The sequence below is a fragment of the Miniopterus schreibersii genome (assembly GCF_964146895.1).
Source record: "Miniopterus schreibersii genome assembly, chromosome: 4".
NCBI classification, from domain to species: Eukaryota; Metazoa; Chordata; class Mammalia; order Chiroptera; family Miniopteridae; genus Miniopterus; species Miniopterus schreibersii.
This window is the reverse complement of record NC_138105.1, coordinates 8,227,825-8,243,351: the sequence shown is the minus strand read 5'-3', so window position 1 is coordinate 8,243,351 and position 15,527 is coordinate 8,227,825. Positions and strand designations below refer to the sequence as shown.

At 48.3% G+C, this 15,527-nt stretch overlaps 1 protein-coding gene across 5 annotated transcripts in view; it reads right to left on the bottom strand.

The window, feature by feature from the left end:
* Window positions 1-15,527, bottom strand: part of USP53 (ubiquitin specific peptidase 53) — a 37,069-nt gene that overhangs the window by 12,089 nt on the left and 9,453 nt on the right. Inside the window, exons 5-13 of one of the 5 annotated variants that reach the window (XM_081137047.1) lie at window positions 15,111-15,245; window positions 13,105-13,218; window positions 12,944-13,026; window positions 10,445-10,550; window positions 9,718-9,864; window positions 8,887-9,036; window positions 3,922-4,084; window positions 2,316-2,438; window positions 660-1,368 (exon numbers count right to left, since the gene is read on the bottom strand). In XM_081137047.1, coding sequence (XP_080993173.1) covers window positions 660-1,368; window positions 2,316-2,438; window positions 3,922-4,084; window positions 8,887-9,036; window positions 9,718-9,864; window positions 10,445-10,550; window positions 12,944-13,026; window positions 13,105-13,218; window positions 15,111-15,245 — 1,730 coding nt within the window. The other 4 variants (XM_081137048.1, XM_081137051.1, XM_081137050.1 and 1 more) reach the window with 4 other exon arrangements.

Here is a 15,527-nt window from a genome sequence, read left to right as displayed (position 1 = left end):
TAATGAAACACAGGCAGCTGGTTTTTGCAAATCTGGCTTTTTAATGAAGGTGGTAAACGCTAGCTAATATCAAATGATGATGTTTTAGATGGATCAGAAGCAGAAGTCAGCGCTGGTTGGGCCGTGCGCAGGTTCAGAGGGACAGGGAAGCGCCACGGGCCCCACAGGCCGCCATGTGCTCAGAGGCGCCGGACACACGCTCAGTGACTTGGCTGCGCTCTTTGACATTTGCTAAAGGAAAAACGTGTCTTCCATGGAACTGAGTTGTGAATAACCCCATTTTTTTCTGAGTTACAGATGTCAGAGATGGGGTAATAAGCATTAAATGGAAGAATTAGACGACCAGCTTAGTGACTGAGAGGCACCCAGCTTAAAGCTGTGCTTTAAACCCTGCAGCGTGTCTCAAAGGTTTCAGTGTCAACAACGATGATGTATTTCTATACTTTCAAATTTCCTAAACAGTTGTGGTTTTCTGGAATCAGGAAATAACTATTAAAACTAGAAACCTGAAATATCAAATAACCTGCAATATCCCAGGTTTCGTTACTCAAAGCTCAAGCTCTTCCCATGACACATGACTGACCCCAAACTCTGAAAATCACTTCAAATAATTAAGGGGAGACTGGGGGGTGGGGTCGCTCACGTAGCTGGGGCACTACCTGAGGGGCGCCGGGTCCCCGCCGAGCTCCACTGCTGTGCCGCCACGGACACCCGGGGAGTCCAGGCTGGCCGAGCCGTTGCCGACGTGGTCGCCGCTCTTGCAGCCAGACTCTGTCCTCCGCGCCTGCCAGGCGTCTCCGCGAGCCCCAGGCTCCGCCAGGCCTTTGGTTTTCTCTCCCTCTTGCCCGTTACATTCGGGGGAGCTCCTGCTCCCCGCGTCCTGCTTCGTTTCATCTTCGTATATGGTCATTAAACACTTTTGCTTTGGACTGTCCTTCGGCCAGTTGTTAGAGCCCTGATCTCTGCTCCTCCTGGGTTTGTTCCCGGCGCCTGATTTATGCCGCGGGCTGTGCTGCCTCCTCTCACTCTCACTAAAAACACTGTCCACATTCAAGGTTTCTCGCATGGGCCTCCAGCCTCGGCTCCGGCTCCGGCTGCTGCCCGGGTGGCCGCTCCCTTTGCCCCGGGAGTCGTGGCTGCTGTCTGTCTCGTACCCAGCGCCGTCGCTCTTCACTCGGCCGGTCACCGGCTCCCCTGAAGCGGGGACCCGGGGCTGACCGGCGCTCGGCCCCTGCGCGGCGGCTCGGCTCGGCTGGGCGAGCGGGGCCTGTCGGCAGGGCCCCCGGCCCTGGCTGCCACACCGCCCGAGGCCATTTGGGGCAGGAGGGGATCCAGGCTTGCCATGCGGAAGGTCCTCACCAAGCACATCTTTAAGAAGAAATAGGGAAGTAAAGACACACGCTGCTCTTCAGAGCCACCTTCAGTCACAAGCAGCCAGCGTGCTTGGGGGGACGTTAAGCAGCGAGAGGAGAGCGTCAGTTACATCACGCGCTCAAGTCCTGGTTAGGTACTGGTTTTTAAAAATGATCTCTACAGTAGATCATAAGATAATTCGTTTAAAAAACAGTATTCCATCTCACTCATGACTAATAAGAATCATGAAAATGAAACTATTTTCCACCTCTCCTACTGGGAGAGTCAAAGGTCCGTGAGCGCCGACGGCATCCATCGCTGCGGCGGGACTGCGGACGGTCCCGTTAGGCGGGCGACCGAGCCACAGGGACCGTGTTCAAAGCAGACGCCCCCAGCCCAGCAATTCTCCTGAAAGAATTCTGCGCTACGGCTACACTCAGTGCACCAGGTGAACGTGGAGGACGTCACTGCAGAGAAAACCTTAAACCAATTTCACAGCCCACAGTCTCAGTTAAGCTCTGATGTCCATAAGAAAGCGCGTAAAACTGCGGGCAGGATGGGCTCATAGCGAGCCGGGACTGATGACGGGGACCGGGGGTCGGGGCCCCGGGAGAAGGAGCTCTTGTCACTTACTTTTATAACATTCCCCATTAGCTGAACACACCACGTGAGTGAACCTAAATTGATTTTAATTAAAAATTAACTTTTATTCATTTAACTTTTAATTAAAAGTTAAAACGGCAAACACTAGTATTCCAGGCTAGAATTAAATAAGAACTATGAAATTTTACATTTACAGATTTAATAAGTGTATCAGAGGAATCATATTGATATATATATATAAATACATATAATAAATATACTTAAAACTATGTTAAATTGTATTAGAGTTATAAAATTCAGTTTTCAAATCTGGTTTTAGCAGCCCCCTTTCGAAAGGAGTGCCACGGCCCTTAGCTTACCTCTCTGTCGACCCGAATCTCGCCTCTGTGTGGACAGCGCGTGTCTCTGCTCCAGGGCTTTCAGAGCACATTCCCTGGAAATGTCCTTCATTTTTTCCCTTTGGTCACTGTGACCTGGCTTAACTATAAAAGAAAAGCCAGTCTTACAATAATAAAGAGACCATTTTCCAATTGCTCAATAAAAACACAAACTGAACTATATAAAATATTTAAGATGCTATCTAGTAAAAACAAAATACACATTACAGTGCAGAGCGTCTGAAGCGAGTGTAATGGGCCCTTCTGTTGAAATGAGAGCTAATGGGCCGTGATGCCACTGCGTGTCCCGACTCACTTCTTTGTTGATAATAACTGTTAATTCTGAATCTTACCACCCTTGATTACGAGCTACCTCTATGGTACATATCCATAAGCTGCTTAAAAATCATCCTAAACATCCGTCCAAGCGCAGGTCGGGGTATTTCTAAGCAGCAGCTGCACGTCACACTGTGGCGTCTCCCTCTGGACCCATCACTGAACTTGGTTTGTGAAAACTGAATTCTGGGATGACAGTAACGAGAGTTTAATCAAAATGGGGTAGAGCACCTAAGGCAGTAACTGAACTGCTGGTGCATTCACTGATGGTGAACTTAATTCTGAGCCAAATCATTAACTCGTACTTTCCCTCTGCAAGGCCGTAACGAACACCTTACAGGAGAGGCCGCACTTCTCTTGGTAACAGTCCAGGCGGCCTCAGCCGACGACAGCCCGGTGTGCGCGGGGAACGCAAACACTGGTCGAGTCAAACCGTCCAGATGGAACCACAGGTGTCAGAGACACGCAGCTATTAAGACAACATTTTGTGATCTACATGTTCATGCTCTCCCGGGTCCCTTCCAGGAATGAGATTCCGTAAGCGGAGCACAGAGCAAGCCCGACTCCTTGGCCACGTGAAAATGACAATTTACGCACATAACTGGCTCTCGACCACCACTTGCTTGAACGTGGCTCCGACTAAATGATGAAATAGCATCTGTCTGAAATTTCTGATTTTCTCTCTGTCTGACCTGATCACCAAATCCATTTTCTTTTGGGTTATCTGACTGATAAATGGAGGGCTTTTCACATCCTTAAAAAGACAAACACAAATACGTCATCCCACCAGCAAAACACACAAAATTCTGCTCCTCCCACCAGCAGAAAAGTTTGAAGCACTTTTCAGATATTTTTAACACTGTAGACAAAATTACTTAAAAATGTAGAGGACTGACATCTTCTAAGAGTTTCTACGTGCTTTGCAATGCACACAAGAATGGCCCCGCTGCTCTGGGCTTTTTCAGTGTACTCACTCACTCTAAATCCCTAATTTACCGCCAGAAAGAGCCACCAGCCAGCAGCCCCTCTGTGCTCACGTGACCACAGTCACGGGGCTCCTGGGGGTGCCTCTGAGGCCACTGGTGAAGAAAGATCATAGAGATTAACTCAGAGTACTAGAATCTTCCTGAACTCCATCTTAAACTAAATTTTGAAATTATCCTCAACATTAATTTTATATTCAGTCTATTAGTATTCCTAGTGTGACTGTGATAACCGAAAAATGCTACGTTAAAAAAAGAAAAAGAATTACCCGTGTTCTCTGCTCCGGGTTTCTGATGTGACCAGCTGACGACCTGCCTGAGCGCGTCCTCAGTGGAAACCGCCGAGCCGTCCGGGTTTGCATAGAACAGGAGCAGGGGCTGGAAGTGGCACCGGATGCACTTGGAGACCACATCTTTCCATCTCGTCCCGACCTTTACAAAACCACAGTGAAAGGAAAACAAAGCCTGTAACTGACGAGTTACATGAAAAGGCAGACAATTTGCATATTAAAAAATTTAAAGACATTGAGATGCTAGCAGTTCAAGGGAGCACTGTATTATATGATTAACTTTATTTTGTTTAGTGACTATTCTAAATAAAAATCTTTAAACATTAATATTGAAAAAGTGATGGGCAAAATTATCCAATCTCTATACCAAGATTTACATGAGCACATTTTAGAAAGCTTTCCACATACACTCGGTCAACTGACTTTATGACTTCTGGCCGAGATTCCGAGGCGACTGAGTGGGGGCAATAAGGCCGATTCTGCAGATGATGCTACAGCAGCGGACGCAAAAGGGAAAGTTACACAGCCACGCGTGAGGCCCCAAATTAGCTCAGCAGGAGATGTAAAATCTTCAGAGCACACAGAAGACGAGAGAAAACCTTAACTCTGGGAAGGAAAATTTCTTACCCAGGACATCAAACAAACCAAAGACAGCATTACAAAGCGGGGGTCGGTGAGATGAACGAATAACTAACTTCTGCTCCGTGAAAAACACCATCAAGAAAATGAAAAAACCCACATCCATCTAATAAAGGTCTAATGTGCAGAATACAGAATTCCTGCAACTCATCAAGACGACAATCCAATTTCAACATGGCCAAAGCATCTGAACAGACATCACCAAAAAGATGTAAGAATGACCACTAAGCACATGGAAAGTTATTCAAAACACTATTGATCATACGGGAAATGCGATGAAAACCAGTGACAACGCTGCCGCCACTGGGAAGCTACAGCAGAAGGCTACCAGCACGGCCCTACGATGGGAGGGCTGCCGGGAGGAGGGGCCGGCGCCGGCTCTGGCCACGTGAGGCTTGCCACACACCAGGCCGCCCACAAGTCCCACCCTGGGGGCTCTCGAAGGGCAATGGGAAAACGGGCTCACACCAAGGCTCTTCCTACCTCACCGGGTGAACGGTGCATTGTTCTATCCGGACCGCCAGCACGCGAGGCAGAGACGCACACCACAGGCGCCACCTTAAAGGGCAGTGTGCTTAGGGAAGGAGCCAGGCTCGGAGGGGTACACGCTGGGAGACCGTTCACACAACGCTGAAGGGGGAGCCCAGCGAATCTACAGTAACATCCGTGATTTCCTGGGGCCCAGGGTGGGGAGGGGGCTCCACGGGAACACGCCACGATTCTGGGGTGATGGGCACGTTCTATAGGGCTGTGGAAGTTACACAGGTGTGTATACAGTTGCCAAACAAACTATACACTTAAAATGGGTGCATTTTAATGTTTCTAAATTATATCTCTAGAAAGTTGATTTAAAAACAAAACACAAAGCATTCTAAGAATGTTGGCTTTTGCAAGGAAGGGCGGGCCGTAAAAAAGTCTGAGGTTTTCAAACTACACACACTTGGCTGTTGACCCTCTTTACCTGAGATGCTGAGATACCCGCGGAACTGGAGGAACTTGAAAGCAAAACACACAAAGCTCACAGGGCGACTATACACCCAGTTCCTCTGTCAAGTTTTGACGACTTAAACCACGTGGGTGCAAAGCAGGGTGGCCGAGGCGCACTCCACGTGGATTCGCCTGGTTCCTCCTAATTAGCTGCTAAACAAAGTCCGAAAGAACTCGAGCCAAGAGCTGATTTTAGGATACAAACACCAGAATTTCTTTGTTGGCTGTAGAGAGTCGTTTACAGGAAATAAAACTACCCAGGCTCTGCACGAGTCCAGGGCCCTGACAAATGCACACAGCCACGCCGTCCTCAGCCCGCCTCCAGTGCCCCCTTTGCAGTGCCTGGCAGGCAACCTTCCGCCCGTTGGTTTTCTCCTATTTTAGTTTCATGGAGGTGGAATCACAGTCCTTAGTCGTTTATGTCTCGCTTCTTTCGTCAGCATAATGTTTGAGATTTTCCGCACTTGCAGGCGTGTGCAGTTAATTCCTCCTGTTCGTTGATGACCATGCGGTCCCAGTGTGTGCCGGGCCCACAACTCGGTTCCCCTCTCACCTGCTGATGGACGTCAGATTGTGTCCACGTGGGGTCATCAGGAAGAAGACACCAGCTACATCCACTGGGTACAAGCTTTGTGTGGACGCGTGCTCGGGGAGTGGAGCCGCCAGGCTGCGTGGTGGGCAGTTTCCGTTTGCGGGCAGCTGACACGCGCCTCTAAAGCGACTGTTGGAGGCTGCGTGTCCACGGGCCCGCGCCAGGGATCTGGCTGCGCGGCACCCTCCCCGGCCCTCGGTGAGCTCAGGCTTCGGAACCGCAGCTACTCTACCGGCTGGGTCGTGAACCTCAGCGGGCCTGACCGCCGGTTCCGTCTGAGCCCAATCACACTGAGTACCATTTCAAGGGCCACTCACTGATCTTTGGTGAACTGTCCAAATCTTTTGCCCATTTTTAAACTGATTTCTCTTTTCCCTATTGAGTTGTAAGCGTTCTTCACGTATCTGGGATGTAGCCTTAATTAGTGCTCGGCAAGTATCTCCCCCCAGCGTATGACCCGCCTCTTCCCCCCGACAGCGTCACGCTGAAGCGCAGAAGTTCTGGTAAAGTCCAGCTCGTCGGTTATTTTCGTGGTCCGCGCGCTTCGGCTGTTACCTACTACATCTCTGTGCACACGGTAGTTTAAGGTTCTCGTCTGGTGCTTCCATCATTCTTTGTCTTTTTTTTTTAAGGAATTTAGTATCTGAGCTGGTCTGGAACCGCCGGTGCCAGTCACAACTGCTGAGGTGCTGACAAAGCTCCGGAGGGAACCGAGCTCGTGCCCTGTTCCCCTCCCTGCGCCCCCCACCGGTCCCATGACCAGCACAGAGCTGGTGGGGCCCCTCGGCTCTGATAACACTCCTCAAGGGTAAGGGTCAGATTTTCCTCCTCTGCATGTTCAGTAACTTTGTGTTGAATGCTATTTTGAAATGGCATATGGAAATTTTATTAAATTTTGCATTTTGGGGCATTGAGTTTCATTGTGTTCCTTTACGAGCAGTGACTCTGATCTGGGGTGGCCACATGTGCCGCCTGGTCCTGTGAAGATTCATTTTAGGCATTTTATGTCGAGGGTGGAGCATCTTCAGTCTGGGGACAAGCCAGCCGTGCTGTTAGGGTGCAGCTCCTCCTCACGAGACGCCCCGTGTACGTGTCTCCACTCTTGCTGGCGGGGATGCGAACCGCTCCCGGCCTGTGTGAGCTTTGGGCACCGCCCGGCCTGTTCCCAGTGCCTCTGTCCTCACCTTGGCAGGTGCCTGCACACGGCGGATCACTGCTCAGCAAAGACGAAAGGGGGCCCTCTGCCACCCTCCAGAACTTCCCTCTGTGTGACTTTCTTTCTGGTAATCTGTCCAGCAAATCAGCTCTCGTGGCCTCACTGGACTCCGATTTCGGGTTCCTCCGCTCACTGAGGCTACGGGGCTTGATCTGGGCTCCCCTCCCTGCACTACAACCAGAAACTCCCCCAGGCAGTAAGAGGGATGATCGTGGGGCTCACCTCCACTGTGTCCCTTTTTTCTGTTCAACTGCCTGCTGCCCTATGTCTAAAACAGCTGTTTCATCTACTCGGTTTTCTACTTACAGCACAGGAGGGGCTATTTTCACAGCAGCTGCTCCTTCCTGCGCAGAATCAGAGCTCTAATAAATACCACGCATTTGAACTTCTACTGACCTAGTAAACTGCATTGCTGATAAATGCCTTTTGTTACATATCAAAATAAAGTAAATGAAATTGTACATCATTTGCTTGTAATAATGAAATAACATGTATTTTTAAATCAGTTTACTGCTTAATAGTAGGATTCTCAAAGCCAACGAGCCTGAGAACAGTACAGACAAGGTCGCCAGCTTTCAGCCGTGTGAAGCCGGACCCCTGTGGACCCTGAACAAACTCGGGCGCCTGCCCCACACCACTGAAGCAAGAATCCAAGGGCCCAGGCGCGCAGGGTTCTTGAAATCCAAGTCTTTTTTTTTTTAAACTTTTTTTTGAATCCTCACCTGAGGATATTTTCCCATTGCTTTTTCAGAGAGCGTGGAACGGAGAGAAAGACAGAGAGAGGAACACCGACGTGAGGAGACACATCGACTGGCTGCCTCCCGACCGGGGCCGGGGATCGAGCCTGCAACCAAGGTACGTGCCCTTGGCCAAAATCGAACCTGGGGCCCTTCCGTCCACAGGCCGATGCTCTAGCCCTGATCCAAACCGGCCAGGGCTCCTATAGGTTTTTTAAAAAGCTCCCACGGTGATTGGCACATATTCCTTCTTAAGATATTACTCACTAGGTTTTTGGATATTGTTACAGTGTTTGAGTATACTACTTCCCTAAAGATAGAGCTGATATATCTAATTCCAAATACCAGACACGCCGTGTGAAAAGACGAGATAAAAAAACAACCAAAAAAACCAACGAGCAGATTTTTATCACTAGCTATACAGAGCAATCATGAATCATCCACGAAGAAATAATACACAAGGTAACAGACAGACGGACTTGCACGCGATCCCGGAGAGCGACACTAGCTGCACGCTAACAGTCACCTGTCACCTTCCTGTTGTTCCAGAAATGAAGTCAGCTTCAGAATAAACCAGGTTTCAAAAATTAATAAAAGGACTTCAAGAATTAACTATTATTAAATTCATTTCCTATTTTCTATAAACATTTACATATCATCACTGTTTATAATTACATCTTCATTTTGTCCCTGTAACACTATACGCACGCTGCTGTGCCATTCATTCCCTGAGGGCACGTCACAGTGAGTGCCCGCTCGTGGGGAGCCCCTACCTCTTTCACGTGCGCATCATCGAACAGCACCCACTTGGAGCTCTTGGTGTGAAACGTGACCGCACAATAGTGCCGGCTGGTGTAGCAGATCAGACCAACCAGGTGAAGTTCACTATTCTTGGCATTTTCATCAGTAACCCTATAAAAAAGCTGTTTAAAAAATCAATAATTACATTTAGTACGGTATATTTTTAAAAGTGAAGATCTGCTGTCAAGTATCTGACTCCCCGTAAAACATGTCTCCCACGCATGCTGCCTAATCCAACGTCATACTACGTGGGAACACCACGGACACGGCACTGGCCGCAGAATTACTCCTTTCAGGTGTCCCTCAGGAACGTCCGACAAACGCACTGCACTTAGCTCAGTAATGCGGTGTCCCCAACAACGCAAGACTGACTCGAAGTGCGAGATAAATCACACGTTTTCTGATAATTCTCGACTGAATCACACACTTGAATGTACATTAAACGTATCGCCAAAAATCTAATTCTCTAAAAGCTTAACTGTAACATAAACCAATTCAAAATAGTTAACTAAAATGGTAGTAAGCATTTAAGAGACGAGTGCTGTAGCTGAACTTTTAATCTCTTTGTATTTCTAACAGTATCACTATCTCCGGAGACGCATGCGACAGCTGACAATGGACAGCCGCCCCTGGCCCGCGCAAGGAAGGCGCCCAGCTAGCCTGACGGGTCGACTCGGTCAGTGACATCTGAACATGACTCCTTGCGGGGAAAACTTACTCTGAAACACACAGCGTAATATGACAGAGAAGATGTGTCAGAGAATTTAAAACCGAAAGGGAAGAGCATGGCAAGGCCGAGATACCCCGGGCAGGTAGAGGTGAGGTGCCAGGTTCCGAATGACGTCGTCGGTCAAGTCCGAGTGCTCGGAGTCCCAGACTAAACCGATGGTGACAATCTCGGGGCAGTTCATTAAAACACGGCGAATCTTTATTTTTTGGCCACAGTTACTCTAAAGAAAAATACAGACAGCAGGTTTTGGAATTACTGAAAAAGGTGCCACAGGCAGTGCCTCTCATGGTTTGCATTACGCAGTAACGGTCTTAACGTGTATTGGAAACGTATCTCTTCAGCACACGAAAATAAACTTCTAGCAAACGATTTCTCTTAATTATTCATTAAACAGGAAGTTTATTATAAATCAAAGTGCCTCCTTTGGTATTTTTGTAAGTTTGTTAAAACTAGAATTCAGCCTATAAAAATCAGAAATAGAACCCCTGGGATCATTAATAATAGTATGTCCGAAAAGAATGATACCATTTGTAAAGTTTAAAGAAAAAAAGAAATTAATTTTGTCTTTAGTGAAATGATAGATTTCAGAACTTTAAAAAAATGAACATATGCTACCTTAAGTCCTACAAAAGTTGCGTGTCTAAAGAAACAGTGCTGAGATAAATGGCTCACACGGTAGTTACCTAAAATAACACTGCAAAAACAGTTCTTAAAATTAATTCCATAGATAATACGACACAATAATTTCTGACTGTTTTCAAAGCTCCCCGCGTGGAGGCACACACGCCGACTGCACTCACAGGGCACTTCCGGTAGTCGTCCGCCGTGTTGGCCGCTTGCAGCAGCTCCGCGAACAGTTCGGGCTTGACACGCTCGTGCCTTTCCGTCATCCTTCCAACCTCGTTGCTGCAAAAGAAGACAGCGGTCCCAAATCCGGAGCCGAACTTGAAACAACCCGACACATTGTGCATGAACCACACGAAGGTATCAATATACGTAGGATCCCTTTTTCTATCTTAAAGCATGATTTTGTGTAAAAAAATTAACCATAAATTTCCATAAAGTGAAAAGCCATGAAAGTTGGCAGGTATATGACAAAAAGTCAGGTCAAGAACAGGATAAAATACCACAGACATTACAGCGCTGTCTGGCACTGCATGAACCAGGAAAGACGCTCTGTCTAAAGGCAGCTCCAAGTCAAACACTTCTTTACACTATCGCTTAGGTTATTGCATAAATTACGAAGGGACTTGCATCTAAACTGGGACCTGACAAGACCAGCACATTGCAGGAGAGGCTCCCTCTGCGGCCTGAGGCTCCCAGAAGCAGTTACCACTCCCGGGTAAACGCAGGGCCCGCTGCGGGTGACCGCAGACGTCTACAGGCGTGCTCACCATTCCACGGAGCCTGGCATGGTACCTGCCACTTTTTATCCAGCCTCCCCGGAGTCAACTTTTTACATACACAGTATATCTTTAAACAAGTGTTCACACATCTCCAAAGAGAAATGTAATGCAGCTCAAGTACCTCACTGGCTTCCATCCCAGATGCCCTGACTCTACTCAACACAAGTGTCCCCGAGCTGGGCACAGTTGGCAGTTCAATGGTTAAATAATATACACTATTCGGCACAGCTGAAGTTCACTTTCTTCTAAAGCACCTCACCGTGTATGGAAAGCTAACACTGACGGGCTCACTCAGACTCAGCCGTCGGGGGAGTGGGCAGCCAGGCAATACTGAACCTGAAATGAAACCACACCCGGGTTTCCAACCTAACGGGTCTATTTGCCAGATCAACCCTATTAAACCTATTTCTCATCAACAAAATAGTACTTTTGTTAAGATTAAAGTAACAATTTATATAAAGCCTAGAACATAGTAAGCACTCAACAGTTAGTATTCAGTACTCAATACCAATAAAAAGAGACTAGTAGAATTCAGAGTCTGGGCTCTTGAGAGCTGAGATGGACCAGGGAGAGATGGATGGAGCTCTGATCCTGACCTCAGGGACTGCTGCAGGACACTGTCACTCAGAGAGGAGTTTCAGAGTAGACAACATCTCACAGGTTTTAATTTGTGCAGTCTCTCCTTGTTCAAAACCACCCTACTTTTCATACAAAGTGAAAAAAAATGAGCCCACCATTGACTGAAGTTTAGGGAATGTTTCTTTACACCAGCGTTCCCCAACTCTGTGTATATAAGACAGACACTAAACATACCTGAATAACCAAATTGCTATTATTCAATAATATTTAAGAAATAACGTGCTATCTCCAAACCAGGGAGGAGGTCTGACGCTGCAGTGCCATGGAGGTGCGCCTGGCACTCACCTGCACGGTGACAAGCCGCTGGCCCTTAGGAACCAGCTGCTCTACTGATGCATCTGACTGAGAATTGCCGACCCAGGTTTTGCTTCTGTATTAAAATATCTGCAAACATTTATGACTTTATTCAATGTTTAGCACACATCAAATATTTAAACTCCCCAACACCTGTGTAAAGTGTTCAGACAATTCTTGCTGCGTAGTCTTGGGATACTCCTGGGTCCCTAACTAGTAATGTCTGGCGGGCGGGCCGAGCAGAAGGCGGCAGGTGAGCCAGGCACGTGCAAATTCCAGGAGCGTGGGGCGGCCTTAACGGCAGCAAACCTAACGGAGGGCTGTTTTCACGTCTTTCTGTCCTGCTTACCCCAGCGTCTGTTACCATGAAGGGACACGGTGGGGCTGATAGGAGACGAGTCACTATGAAGATGATACCTAACCAGAGTTAAGAAGTCATGTGCAGGTCCTTGACCATTTACTTGTGAGTTTTTAAAAATATTTTTGTTGATTTTTAGCAAGAGAGGAAGGGAGAGGGAGAGAGAGAAGGGTCGATGCAAGAGTGAAGTGTTGGTCGGCTGCCTCCTGTAGGCCCCTCACCGGATGGAGCTCACAACCCGGGCCTGCGCCCTGGCCCGGAACTGAACCGGGAACCTTTCAGGGCATCGGACAACATCCAAACGCGCCTCACCGACCAGGGCTGCCGGTCATTCTAAGCCCTCCTTCAGAATTCCAAAAACTGGCTCTAAACGTAAATACGGATGAATTTTGACTACTATTTTGTATGTTTCACTATGTGACAGATGTATTTAGCTAGCTGGGAACTATTCAACTGAAACAGACACCACTTAGTACCTCTGATGGTCGCAGGCTGAGTCCCAGACAGAGCAGATACTCACGTATGCTGCGGTTATAAACACAAGCTCGGTGTGCGTCACTGTGCTATTAAATCTTTGGGAAAGGCGCTTTCCAGGTTCTTACCACAGGGCTGTAGTCGAAATGTACCGCACAAATTCTGTGAAAGGCAGAGGGTCTGATGAAGCCCCACAGCTACGACACACACACTGCGGTGAAAACAGATGTTTAATTCATCGATCGTGAAACACAAACACAGCGTCTAAGAGGAGAGGTGGGCGCCACACCTGCTCGTACAGCGTCATGGCGAACTTCTGGTGGCTGACGCAACACCTGGAGGTGCACATGTCTGCGTCCCGGCTGGGCACGATGTGGAAGTGAATCCTCTCCAAGATGTTTTCCTAATTCAAAAGCAGAAGACAAATACAACGCTTTATAACTTCACAAATGTAACTGCTTTTTTATGGTTTCCCAGTGTTAGATTTAGGAGTGCCCTACATATTGTCAGCTTTCCTGACAGACAGACACTTCAAATGTTGTTCAACTGTTCACCATCTGTGGCATTAATTTAAAAAAAATTAATGAAACAATACAATGTAATGTATGACTTTAGTAAATATTTTTGAAATCCTTTTAAAATAAACTCTTGGTGGCTGATATCTAGAACCTAATATTAGAAAGCATAGTTTCCTACGTTTCCTGCATTCATCTCACAATGAGAAAAGCAGTTAATTAAAAGCACCTTCCTATTTGGGTCACATGGACAGTCTGTACGACTTATGTCCACTGTCGATGACAAATGCCAGTGACACCACCTGCACTAACGGCCACGCAGGACAGTGCTCTGAGCAGACCTTGGGAAGCTGGGTCTGTAACACACAGCAACGAGGGCCTTTACTTCTTCAACAGATTACCCTCCTCTTATCAGAGCAGAAGAAATGGATCCTTCTGACTAGCTGACGCCCTCCTCCTCTGCCCCAGGACATTTGAAAAGTCAGTTATTTAAGCCTGGATTCCTGGATGCTCCATGAACTCTCACATCATGTGTTAGCACATTTAAGTGAAGGTAAACTGTAGATTTCAGTATTGTGCAAATGTATTTGTTTCTATTTTAAGCAATGGTTAGTTATAAAGATGAGAATCATGAAAAGCCTATTTCGTGACGGTGTGTGCTGTTTTGAGACATTTTAATCAACATGGCACGTACGCTAAGCAGTTTACCTAGTCAAGGAGCGTTCCATCTGTCTAAGGAACAGTAAAGATGCTCATTGAAAAACAACAGTAACACGTAAATGCCAAATGAATTCTACGGATAGTGAACCCCACGGACATCAAGAGGACTGACTGGGGGCTCTGATCCTGCATTAAACAGCAGGGATGAACCTGAACAGCCGAACAGATTAGAAATGTTCTGAACGCTTTGGGGCCATGAGCAGGGACTGTGAAAACAGGAACGTGTCCATCTCTCTTGGAGGGAAAGCTCAGGGGAAAGGCAGAGAGATCGTCTGGAGTTTAACAGTCAGGGCCTCACATGTCAGAAGAGAGTCTGGATTTGAGTCACAGAAATTTCGGAAGAGCAAGCTTTAGACTGAAGAAAGTTGTATTAATCGGGTGCCGTGGAAAAGCAGACTGCAAGGGGCCGGCTGCCAGGACCCGCGGGAGGAAGCTTAACTAATGCTGAGCAGAGGCCTAAAGCAGAAGGTGTGGGGCAGGAACCAGCAGGACGGGGGAACCTAAAAGGGTTCTGGCGAAGGGACTGACGGAATCTGCTGGCTGGATGCGAGACCGAGGGAGAAACGGCCACGGCTCAACAGGCGGCATCTCTCACTGAGACGCTTCAGGGGCGCAGGAGCCCGGACCTGACCACAGAAGGATCGCTCCACGTATCCACGTGGGGCAGCAGCCCCGGAACCTCCCTCAGCCTCAGCTGCACCTCTCAACCCCGCCGCCTGGTGCCAGAGAGGTGCCAGGAAGACCCTCTGGGGTCCCGGAGGTCACTACCTACTGAAGAGCTCTGCCGGCCATGCGCACGTGCAGGCCCCATGGTGGCAGGACGCCGGCCGAAGTGGTATCATTTAACTGAATAAACTTTTTTGCTCCAATAATTGCATTTTAAAATATTCTAGTAGCCTAACACTCAACAAAACTTGGAGTAGCACAGAAGTCGAAACCAGGAGCCCAGGAAGCGCAGAGGGCCGAGCTCCGTGGGGGCAGCTCTTATCCTCCCCGGCTGTGACTGCCTTTCACTGCCTGCGAACGAGCCCCGGCCAGGGCGCTGAGCTGCAGTCCTTACGAAGCACTCCGCAGCGTCGTCCATGAGGCCCAGCTGGAACCTCTGCTCGTCCCGGAAGCTCTCGGCCAGCGCGCGCCGCACGTTGTCCGACGGGAGGGCCTTTTCCCGGCTGTGTTGAAACTGAGCGAACATTGTCTGCGAATCCACAAACACATGCGTGAGTTCAATGCCAACTGCAGGAACACGTCAATAATTTCACCACAACATAGTGACACAAACACTACACTCGGAGACCAGTAGTAAACAGTCTGTCGCCCTAAAATTCCACACAACAAGCCCTGTGCAGAACGGCCGGCCCGGCCTCTCAATCGAGCCTCAGCAGGCTTGAGAACGACCAGCCTCCTCGGGACCATCCTCAGACTCCTCAACTGGTGGGCCCGAGGTGAGGCCCAGGTGTAAGCTGCTCCCCAGCTGGTT